Here is a 12,489-nt window from a genome sequence, read left to right as displayed (position 1 = left end):
TTAGATAGAATATATCGAAATATTATTCTACATGATGAAAATAAACAATAAATAAAAATATTAAAAGACTAACAAATGTGTGTTTTAGAAATAATTTGAGAGACTATCGAAAGAAATCGCACAAAAGAAATCAAATGTATAATTAAGGTATGATAAAATGAAAAATACCTTACAGAACTAATTATTAAATTATGTTTGAAGTGGTTAAAATTAAATAGAAATATCATTAGTGACCAAAAAATTTGTCATTAAATTATATATAAATTAGTAATTAAATTGGTCACTAAATCAAGTACAGATTCGATCATTGAATCAGTCACTAATTTAGTCATTGATTCAGACAATAAATCAACTACTACCACCAATGACGAAAAATAGTGACTGATATGGGTTACTGACTAAATCAGTCACCATTTCATGTTTTTCTTGTAGTGAATTATCATATACTATTCCTAAATATCATTATATATATATATATATATATATATATATATATATATATATATATATATATATAATTTTAACCACTTCAAACAGAATTTAAAGTGAAAAAATTACATTATGATTAATAATGAGTTATAAAATAAAAAATAATTAGATAGAATATATCGAAATATTATTCTACATGATGAAAATAAAAAAAATAAATAAAAATATTAAAAAACTAACAAATGTGTGTTTTAGAAATAATTTGATCGAAAAAAATCACACAAAGGAAATCAAATGTATAACTAAGGTATGATAAGACGAAAAATATCTTAGAGAATTAAGAAAACTTTTCAAATATTAACATATAATTAATGGTTGAAAAATAACGAAAATTATTTTAATGAAACAAAAGAGTTCTTCAAATTAAACAAAAATTAATAATAATAATAATAAGTAAAGAATTTTTTTTATATTATCTTAAATTGAGAGTATAAACATTCTCATGTGAAAGAAAAATTTATAATAAATAAAAATATTAAAAAATAATATAAATATTCAAATGTGAGGCATAATTTTTTTTAATTAACATACATCATTTTAACATAATTACATAAAGGTTATGATAAGATAAAAAATATATTGGAGATGAGAATGAGTTTCATGACAAATGAAATAATTAAAAGAAATAAAAAATAGAAAAAAAAAATATATATATATATATAGGGGTTACTTGATTAATTGTGAATATTTTAATAATTTAAACGAAAATGGAGATATGGCGGGAACGGGTATTATGGCGGGTATATGTACATCCCCATACCCATCCCCATACCCAACTGAATAAGTCGGGGATTCCCCATACCCATACCCATACCCAGTCAATGCGGGGATTTCCCATCAAAACGGAGACGGGTTCGGGCAATATCCACGGGGACGGGTTTATTTGCCATCTTTAGTTCCTACGGCCTTCATAAAGACCGAATCTTGACCTTCTTGATTCTTCCAGAATTGCCATACCCAACACACATTTCCCACGCTTTTTTGGTTGTGCTAGCCTTTGATATCTTTTGGAACACGTTTGATGAAACAACATTCTTGCTTTGCAATCCAGCCGTTTCTTCTCTCCATACTCCTTCTTTGCTCCATCTACATTCTTTTATAGCTCTTTAAACCTAATCTTGACTATCTCATGTATAGACCAATCAAATTGACCCATTTCTCATGGTTTGACCATACCCCACGTGGGTTGAGACTAAAAAAGCTCACAAAGCAAAAAAGTCCCTCATTGAAAAAGTCCACAAGGTCAAAAGGTCCACAAAAGCCTTATGGGTTAGGGTTAGTCCATAGGCCTTTTTTTAGAAAAAAAAAATCATCCTAAATGCAAGAAAAAAATGGAAATAATTGAATAAAAAAACACAACAAAACACCATATGCATCTTCATTGTTTTTTAGTCTTGTTCCAATTCAACAAAAGTTAACATTTATAGAGGAATACAATGTATTAACCAAAATCAACATTTCCAGTGAAGAAATAAGCAAAAAGTAATTCTTTCCTCACTATTCCATGTAATGTAGATCCCTCCTCCATACTTGGAATACAGAAGTTGCAAAACTAAACCAGGCAAAACATAACTAATACCATACAGAGCATTTCTTAGTTCTTAAGGATCAATTTTTCCACTCCTGTCTTTATCATATCTCTCAAATATGCCCTGCAAAATTGAAGTAGCACATTCAAAGACAATTACATGGATGAAGATCGATCATAAAACACAATCTATTTAACTTTTTTTGGTAGTAAAAGCAGAGACACCATCAAAACTATTCAGTATAATAAAGCTCGATCAAGTACTTGTCGGCATAAATCCACCCATCAGGCAAAAACATAAAATAGTTTTATGCAGTTAAAAAAATTACTTAATTAGCACATGAATTAAACACAAATTTCAAACTTAATCTAACTTGAGTGATACAAGTATCCAACCGATAGAAGACTAAGAAGAAAAAAAAAATGAATTCAAGAAGCAACAACAACTCAAAATATGGTAATTATACCGTGATGGGGAAATTTATCTGTTTCAAAAATTTAAACTATATTTCTAAGCTTGATCAAATTATGAAACTAAACATTTTCTAATGCTAATTAGTCTAATTATGCAGCTAACCTGAGCTTCCTCAGCCATACAATTAAAAGTGGTCAGTTCCTGAGCTTCCTCACAGTAAAAGCACAGACAATGTGTTTAATGTTTCTTTCATCTTAATTGGAATCAATACTTTTGCATTTTCAAAACCATACAATTAGCATATTAAAGAAAACTAAATAAAATTGATCAATTTTATATCACATGTCCAGAAAAACTTGGTAAAAGTTTTATCAACTTAACTAATTTCACTAAAAAATATCTTCACTAAGCTTCCCCATAATATATGTCATGCTTTCATTTCATTTTGTTATCTGAATTGAATGTCATCACTAACTAGCTCTGGAGAATCTTTTTACCAACATTTTGCTCCTAAAACTCAAGCAAATAGTTCTCAATGGTTTCTATTAAGTATCTCAAATATTGTTTGTAGTTTAAACATAGTCCAAATGATATTAGTTGTGAGGGAAAGATTAGTTAAGTTGTGGTAGAAATTAGCCATGCATAAGCATCATCAGTTAAAAGCAACATAAGCAAAATGTATGAACACATGCATGATCAATATTAACTGAAAAGAAAACCATCAGTGAAAATAGTCCCTACAAAACCAAAGAAGGAGGAACAATTTTTTAGCACAGCCAATGTAATCATTCAAAATGATAATCACAGGAGACTAAAATCTCTCCAACTTCCCATCAATTTCTACAGTTTTAAACCTAAAAAATGCTACAACTTAAAAGCATTTAATGTTATTTATTACATGTTGGGTGGAGAATTATCCATCCAAACCTCTAAATAAATTTAATGTGCATTTTGACTAGTCAGCTTTTTAGTATTTTCCCATTTCTTAGAATTTTCACCCAACATTGTACAACAATAAACCAAATACTTTAGATCATATTAAGCAACTAGTTTTAAAAGCCTTTAGATTATTACCAGGCCTCTTCAATTCTTGGTCCCACTTCAATTTGACTAGTGAACGCTGTTTGGGGAGTGAGAAGAAGAAACTTTCAACTCGCGGAAAGGAAAATAGTTTTCAATGAATTTGACGGAGGAGATATAAAAGTGACGAGGTTGTGGATGTGAAGAAGATTCGTAGACTTTCAATATGCAGAGAGAAAAAGACTTTTTACTGAAAAGGTGCTAAACCCACACTAACTCTGTCCCAACTCACCTCAGAAAGACTTTTTATTGAAAAGGGCTCAACCCACACTAATCCTGTTCCAACTCATTTCAGTCCGGGCTTTTGGGGTTGGGGGTTTTTAAAAAGCCTCCCATTAGATGGGTCATTAAAATAGAGTTTAGTTTTAAAGGGGCTGGGCTAAGTCTTGGATTGTGGGTTAAAATGACTGGTCTACTCATGTACTTCTTAAAAGTCCATAATAGCTTCATCTTTAAGCACCAGTCACTATAACCCTTTCCATCAAATACAGGGAGGGTACTTGTCATCATGCCTCCTGCAGTGCAGCCATTGTTGCACAGTAACAAACATTTGACATGCACTTCGATCTCTTGCGATCCCCTTTCAAGGAACCTTGCTCTGAAACCACTATGTTGGTACTGACAGAATGCAAAGAGAGTAGGGAGATAGGGGGCAAACAGAGGATTGAGAATTGGGACGTATTCTCATTAGAATTACTAGAATGTATATGTATGAGAGTTATATTAGAATGTATATGTATGAGAGTTATATACAGAATACAAAGATTGCACAGTAACTACTAAGTGTATTATACAACAAAAACATTAAAAAAAAGAAACAAAATATTAGGATAATAAAAGTTTAACAAAACATACCGGCGTGCGAAGAAGGGTCCAAATCGGTACAAGCTTCATCTAAAACTGCTTTGAGCTTCACCATGGCATCCCTTTTAGTATCTATGGATTGGGACGTATTCTCATTAGAATTACTAGAATGTATGTGTATGAGAGTTATATACAGAATACAAAGATTGCACAGTAACTACTAAGTGTATTATACAACAAAAACATTAAAAAAAAGAAACAAAATATTAGGATAATAAAAGTTTAACAAAACATACCGGCGTGCGAAGAAGGGTCCAAATCGGTACAAGCTTCATCTAAAACTGCTTTGAGCTTCACCATGGCATCCCTTTTAGTATCTATGGATTGGGTCGTATTCTCATTAGAATTACTAGAATGTATGTGTATGAGAGTTATATACAGAATACAAAGATTGCACAGTAACTACTAAGTGTATTATACAACAAAAACATTAAAAAAAAGAAACAAAATATTAGGATAATAAAAGTTTAACAAAACATACCTGCTTGCGAAGAAGGGTCCAAATCGGTACAAGCTTCATCTAAAAATGCTTTGAGCTTCACCATGGCATCCCTTTTAGTATCTATGGATTGGGACGTATTCTCATTAAAATTACTAGAATGTATATGTATGAGAGTTATATACAGAATACAAAGATTGCACAGTAACTACTAACTGTATTATACAACAAAAACATTACAAAAAAAGAAACAAAATATTAGGATAATAAAAGTTTAACAAAACATACCAGCGTGCGAAGAAGGGTCCAAATCGGGACAAGCTTCACCTAAAAATGCTTTGAGCTTCACCATGGCATCCCTTTTAGTATCTATGGAGGCCAACCTTTCCATTACTTCTGAATCCAAAAGTGAAGTTTCAATGTCCTTTCTCCACTGCTCCAACTCCCCTGAAAGCAGAGCCCTCCTTTCTCCGGAACTATTCATAAGCGCAATCCTAACTCGCCATATCCTGTTCACGGCATCGAGGTAGAGAGGATTGTGGTGGTGGGGATTTAATTTCAGATACTTGGTCGTGCATTCCACCGCCACGGCACAGTAGGCGGCAGTCATGGTAGCGGTGACCGGAGAGGCTTCGCAGTGAAAGAGTTCCTCAAGGAACTCGAGGGTTTCGAGAAGGGGTTCGGTGATGGAGTGAGTGCAGAGGTGGTATCGAAGAGTTTTGAGAAGAATGGCCTTCCTGAGGCGGGAATCAAGAACAGAAAATCCGGCGGCGATTCGAACCGCATTTTTTAGCATGTTACCGTTAATCTCTGTGTCTGGGACGTTCTGAAGAATGAATTCAAACGTCCAGCGCACAAAATCATTCTTTGGCTCCATCTGCTTCCACTTCCCTCACTACTTCCAATCTTTTTCTTATTTAACCCTACTTTCTTTTCTTTACTTTTCACCTAACCATCCGCTTCGACTTCCCACACTAATTTAATTTGTTTTATGATATAAAATAATATATATCATGTAAAATAAAAATTAATATATATGGATAATTATTATAATCAATGTTTTTCAAAATTAAATATTTTTTAAATATATAGTATTTAATTAGTCAAATATATTATGAATAAAAGTATTCATTTTATATTTTAGAAAAAAAAAATAAGTACGCGTAAAAAAGTAAATGTTAATTTAATTTAATAAGTTATTATTATATGTTAATTTAATAATAATAATAATATATGTCATAGAAAAGTAAAGTTAATATTAGAAAAAAAGTCACATAAAATATATTAATTTAAATTTGAAAAAAAATATCTACATTTGTTATAAAACTAGCATTTATACTTGTGCTGGGTTACGGAATTTTAAAAGTTTAAAAGTATTTTTAATTAATGTTTTGATTGGAAGACGTAATTGTTGATTTTTTGAAACTTATTTAACAAGCTACATTGAAAATTAAGAAAAAAAATAATTTTGTATAAATTAACAATTGTTAGAAATTAAAGGTTGAATATTTTCCAAAACTTTGATTCTTGATATATTAAGAAAATAAAACATTTTTACAAATTAACTATTGTTGCTAAGAAACTAAGAGACTTTACACGTAAAAGCTCGCCATATTTAACAATTAAAGGAATATTGAAAATCTAGGTAAACAAAGATGATATTTCATAACTCACGAATCTTCAAACTTTGAAGTTACAAATATTCAAACTCAAATTTAAAATTGTAAAATAACTTGGAAAAATTGTACTTTTGTGATCAATAAAGTTATCTTCCTTATGAAGTTTTTTTTCATCTCGGATTCTATGACATGCTGATATGGTATTAGAAGAACAATTATTTTCTTTTACTGCTTGTTTAAATATTTCTCCCATTGTTTGGTCATTTACATAGTATAAACTTTTTTCAAGAAGGTAGGTAGATTTTTTAAAACATTTTCCATTTAAAATTATAATACAATAAATTCAAATATAACATTGCATTTAGACACACACAAAATCATTTGTTTCTTCGTAATTAATGTTAATTAATGACAAAATCGTGTTGGAAGAGACAAAAGTCTATCTTGAAAGTAGTGTTGGAAAAAACTGAAAAATTATTTTTATTCTTCTCAAAATCTTGTAATTTTTGGATGATGAAAAATAAGTTTTGAAAAATATAAAAAACTTCTCTAGTAACCTAGGTATAAAAAATAAAAGTCTTAATTTTTAATTTAGTAAATAAATGTATTTAAAGTAAGTAATTTTATTTGTATTTATTATTATTATTATAATTAATTAATTAATAATAAATTATTAATTGATCAGATTCAAAAAAATGTGTAATATGTAATAATTATTCTTAAAAAAATTATAAAATACTTAATTTTGTTTATACAAAGAAGAAACTATTAATATTTATATAAAAATATTTGTTAGTTACAAACTGAACCATTATGTATTTCTTTTTATTTTAAATTATAAATCTTTTTTCTACTATGAAATTTTTAAAATGCGTGTTATGGATTTAACCTATTAAACTTTAATAAATATTTATTGGAATATGAGCTTCATATTTTAAGTTTGTTTGTTGGAAAATTTAGAAATTTTGGATTCTACCTTTATGATTTGCATTTATTTTAAAAATAAATTGTAATTTATAATTTTCATTTACTACACTATTATAATTCTCAAATAGTAAATATTAATATTATCTTATCAAATAACATTAAAATTATATTTGAAAGTATTTATTCTTAAGGCTACAAAACATTTAAGTAAATATCGTGTAATATTTGTAAAATCCATACTAAATTCTAATTAATTTATTTTATTACAAATTTTTAATTTAATTTATTCTAAAAAAAATTAGTTACCTTCTCCAAGAAACTATGATATTTAAAAAAAATGGTTACATTCTCGAAGAAACTTTGTAAAGGTTCCTAAAGTTTCATCTTATGATACTTACTACTTCAAAACATTAATTATGAAGACCACCAATTGTATTCTCTTTTTTTTAGAACATGAAACTTCCTCGATACATTAAATGAATGTTGTATCTTCCAATGCAAGCCTTCTCCCAACATTCCATTTCCAACCTTTGTAAATCATAAATTTTCTCTTCAAAGATTAAATTTTTTGCATTAATTTGTGTGCTTTTATTACCTCTGTCAAACATAAATGTTCCACCAAGATTAAATTTTCCCAGGTAGGGGTATGTATGCTTTTTTGTTCTTAGCAATTGCGTAAATATTTTGGGCACAATTTTGCATCTTCAACAAACACCTTTTGGCTCCCTCATTCTTCTTAGACACCCACCATATTCATCTTTCCAAAAACACATTGTAGGTGTGGTATGTGAGGAAGAAAATTTGGAAAAAAAGACAAAAAAATAGAATGAAAGATTATTACTGTTATAAATATATTACAGTCATTCAATATTATATATTAAATAATTCCATATGATCAAATAATTAAATATAAAAAATATATCTTGATAATGTTCAAAAATATAACTATGAAGATTGAAGACTATTACTGCACTCTGTTAATTAAAGAAAAAAATGAAAGATTGTGAATGAACTCTGTTAATAACAAAATAAGAGATTTTTGAAAGATAATTATTGATCAAACATGATTAAAAAATATCAAAGTAATCTCGCAGATAACTATTGATTCAACATGTTTCACCTTTTTTCTATTGTTCAATGAGTTCATTGAACCATTTAGTAGAAAATATTCATGGATGTCCTTGCCTCAATCAATTAATGAATCTGACAAAAAAAACTTGATCTAACAGTTAAATATTACAAAGAAAATGAGTTAGATATTACATATGGTAGAAGAAAAAAAGACAAGACAAAGCATTGACCTTTTTTGAAGTTTTTCAATTAGTTAATGAATCTAAAAAAAAAAACCTTGGTATAGCATACAAATACTACAAATAAAAGTAGTTAAATACAGTAGAAGAACAAAAAATCAAAGTGAAGAAGAGAAGTTGTTACCTTTATGGTGTTATTTACCATGTTCATGAATCTCACAAGAAAACATCAATCCAATAGAGAAAAACTACAAAGAAAAGTTTTTAAATATGGTAGAAGAACAAAAAATCACAGACAAGCAAAAAAGTTGTTACATTTTTTGTGTTCATGAATCTTATATATACATATATATATATAATGGCGGATCTTCACCAAAATTTTTGGGAGAGCCAAAATAATATACTTAAAATTTATATATTTATTATTACAGTGACTAATTCAATCAAAATGAATACATAATCTAATATATCTATAACTATAAAAGAAATTATACATATCTAAAAGAATATTTATTGTTTTTTCATATTTTTGAATTCATGTAATTGAATCATAATTAAATTTTTCATTTTCCGATGTAAATAACTATATTATCTACAAAATATTTATCTTCCATTTTATTAACGTGCATTTGATTCAAAAAGTTTTCACAAGCTTTCATTTCATTGTTATGCAATGAGCAATCATGTTATCATGTTTCCATTTTCACCGACAATTTATCTATCAATTTTAAAAAATAAATTTATTCTTTTGTTTTTCATCAATATACCTATATAAAAAAGAAGTTTAAGATTAAAAAATAATTTATCATAATCTAATTAAAAGTTGAGAGATTAAAAAATAAATTTATCTATCAATTTTAAAAAATAAATTTATTCTTTTGTTTTTCATCAATATACCTATTTAAAAAAGAAGTTTAAGATTAAAAAATAATTTATCATAATCTAATTAAAAGTTGAGAGACATAATTACTAAAAAAAACTATGATAATCAAGTTACAATTAAAAATCGACTATAAAAAATCACATAGTACATTGCTTCTTTATAAAATAAATAAAAAAATACATAATTTAATTTTTAATATAATATTATTTAATTTAAAATATATAAACAATTTAAAAAAATTTAAAAATGTAAATAATTTAAAAAAATTTAAAATGTAAATAATGTAAAAAAAATCAAAATATTTAGAAAAGGACAGATCGTGACCCCGCCTGCCCTTTTAACATCCACTCCTATCTATCTATCTATATATATATATATATATTATTTTTTAAATTTTGGAGGAGTCAAATCTTTAGAATGAAAATAATCTTTTTACATTAAAAACATTTTAAAATGTTAGTTGAATACACCTCCTTCTAACATCAACAAATTAAAGAGAATACCGTTTTTACATTCTGTGGGACGTGAAAGTGCACAGATTTCTCAGCCGTAGAAATAAAACAAAAGCAAAATCCAACGGTCACGATGAGACAAGGGAAACCAATGGTTGTGATGCGATCCCAAAGTAATCAAAATCTTGAGCAAGAAGTAAACCGTGTAAATTTAAAGAACTATGCATTAAATCAAATGTTGTAGAGAAAAAGTAATAAACCCTAGAAACACAGTCACGTAGGAATCTGGGTGAGAAAGAAAATGGTGTTATGGGAGATTACCCTTGCCACTGCCTATTTTTTGGGCCTCAAGCGAACCTACAGGCTCGCCCTCAGGATTCAGCGTAGGATCCTAGCCCCAAAGATCCGTCCATTTGTTCATCGGTATATTTTTCTCTTCTTTGATCTTCATCATTTCATGCAAATGCGGTGTGGATTCGTGTTCCTGAAAAATAAGTAAAGAAGTGGATAAATTAGGGATTTAGATTACAAATAGGGGCAACAATGTTGCTTTGGTTTTGTTATGCATGTTAGACTGTCTTATTAAGTATTGGACTTGGTATGTTAGGATTTTATATCTCGGAGCAGGAAAATTTTCCTTGCCTATCCTTTGAACGAGAAATTTGTGTCTTCGTTTTTTGTATTCCCGTCATTTGAATTTGTGGATGCTGGACGTCTGAATCGACTTTGGACCTGTATGGATACTGGAAAAACGAGTTATTGAGAACTTTTTGGCTATAAGCATAAAACTTATTTTCGAAAGCTCTTTTAGTTTTGTATTCAAACGTGCTTTTAGTTTGAGAATATCCATTTTCCCCCCATTTTTTTTTTGTTTTTAATTTCTTGCTCATGAAGTCAAGTTTCTGCGTCAGGAAATGTTATGTCCTTCTAGAAGTGACAAGTTGCTGGTGCTGTTAGTGAACGGCATTTGTGTGTTTCAAAGTGTTTAAATCTTGGTGTCGTTTGGGACATGGAATGTACTAATTTTCAGGGAAATTCTGGGAGGAACATCAAGAAAAGATTTAATGTTTTTCAATAAATATTGTATCCAAATTCCAATCATTCTAGCTTGCCTCACCTAGGAGGATCGAGTTTAGTTGTCGTTGCCCTCTATTTCCAGAGGACTGAAAATTAGTTGATGAAAGTTTATCTATTTGAGTGACACTGGGTAACAAGTTTAGGAAATAAATAGTGCACAAGCTGTGTTTTGGAGTAACTTTTGTGATTTACAATAATAAGCTTGGAAGAAAAAGAATTGTAATTTCCAATAAATTTTTACCAATACCGAGAGTGTGTTCAAAAGAATATATCAGTTAGTTAGTCAGATTTGGTATGTAATCATAGCGTGATATTTTTCTTTCTCTCTGTTTTCCTATGCCTTGCCATGAACACATAAAAATGATTTATTAATGTTAGTATCTATTAGTAATAATAATACAATTTCTTTACTTGTTTGTTACTTCACAGACGAACACGAGCTGTGTTCAGTGTAGCACTGAAAGCTAATCAGAGCATTCAAGAAAGAGACATTACATTTGGTAGGAATATGGGAAACTACATTTTGCAGCGGCTAAATAGAATGAAACCAATGGCTCAAACTCCGGGTGGATCACCCTCCATTGGTGCTCATCGCCCAAGTTTACAAATGACAAAGCTTGCATCAAGTTTTTCCAACAGCAAAGCTTCTAGTTACTATCAATTATTCAAGAGGAAATCAGGTAAACAAAGCACCTGGTTCCAACAACAAAGCATATGGTCAAAGCCTTTCCCCTCCATTGTAAAGATGATGCGGCCTCGAAGTCTTGCTGGGACTACCACCGATTGCAGGCACCTCAATGTCAATGCTTCTCATGCTTTTAGGCCAAACTACAGAGTAAATTGGCCAGGTCATGGCATTAGGAAGGACATAATGCAATGGATGGTGCGAAACTAACATCATATATTCTGGCAGGGGACAGTATGGTAAATACCGGAAACCAGTGCTGATGGAAGCTGCTTTTATTTTCTGCCCCAGACTTTTTCTTCTTTTTTTCAATAATCTTTGTACATAGTTTGTTGATTTTCCTTTTGGAGAATGAACTTTGTGGGGTTTGTCTGTTAGAGAACCGCAGAATTGATCAATAAATTCTACCAGGTACCTAGGAAATGGAATAAACAAGAATGATTTCACTCCCAATCTAATGAAGATTTCTGAAATTGACAACATCTTGAACTAGTAATTATTTTCCTTTGCAACACTTTATTATTAAACCATCATCAAAATTTCAAGCTTGAATTTTTGCTATTGTTATAATTTACACAATTAACTCGCATCGCCAAGAAGAAAAAGCATAAAAATATTCTTTAAATTAGCATGAAGTTGGGTGACGAAGCATAGTAAGGACAACAGTAATACAGAAAATAACTTAAAAAATTTATTTGTATAAGAAAAAGTTAGATGAAAGCGTTTACGTGAAAAATAACTTCAAATATTTAATTGAACAGAAAAAGTTATCCCACAAAAC

The 12,489-nt window shown here is 29.3% G+C and overlaps 2 protein-coding genes across 6 annotated transcripts; one reads left to right on the top strand and one right to left on the bottom strand.

Moving 5' to 3' along the window:
- Positions 1–1,830: 1,830 nt before the first annotated feature.
- On the bottom strand, positions 1,831–5,739 carry LOC114176895 (uncharacterized). Of its 5 annotated transcripts, XM_028062086.2 has the most exons (5): positions 5,104–5,731; positions 4,858–4,938; positions 4,613–4,693; positions 4,368–4,448; positions 1,831–2,141 (listed from the first exon to the last, which is right to left on the bottom strand). In XM_028062086.2, the coding sequence occupies exons 1-5, from the start codon at positions 5,690–5,692 to the stop codon at positions 2,131–2,133; spliced, it is 843 nt and encodes a 280-aa protein (XP_027917887.1). In that variant the 5' UTR covers positions 5,693–5,731; the 3' UTR covers positions 1,831–2,130. The 5 variants fall into 5 exon arrangements, with proteins under 5 accessions (XP_027917887.1, XP_027917888.1, XP_027917889.1 ...); XM_028062087.2 differs by lacking the exon at positions 4,858–4,938 and having other exon boundaries at positions 5,104–5,735; XM_028062088.2 differs by lacking the exon at positions 4,368–4,448 and having other exon boundaries at positions 5,104–5,734.
- A 4,413-nt stretch (positions 5,740–10,152) lies between these two features.
- On the top strand, positions 10,153–12,190 carry LOC114176556 (uncharacterized). The gene is made up of 2 exons (XM_028061631.2): positions 10,153–10,369; positions 11,453–12,190. Exons 1-2 carry the CDS (start codon positions 10,248–10,250, stop codon positions 11,916–11,918), a joined length of 588 nt encoding a protein of 195 aa, XP_027917432.1. The 5' UTR covers positions 10,153–10,247; the 3' UTR covers positions 11,919–12,190.
- The last annotated feature ends 299 nt before the right edge of the window (positions 12,191–12,489 follow it).

The sequence above is a fragment of the Vigna unguiculata genome, chromosome 3 (assembly GCF_037176805.1).
Source record: "Vigna unguiculata cultivar grain cowpea cultivar isolate G323 ecotype 2 chromosome 3, ASM3717680v1, whole genome shotgun sequence".
NCBI classification, from domain to species: domain Eukaryota; kingdom Viridiplantae; phylum Streptophyta; class Magnoliopsida; order Fabales; family Fabaceae; genus Vigna; species Vigna unguiculata.
This window is presented reverse-complemented; position numbering and strand designations above follow the sequence as displayed.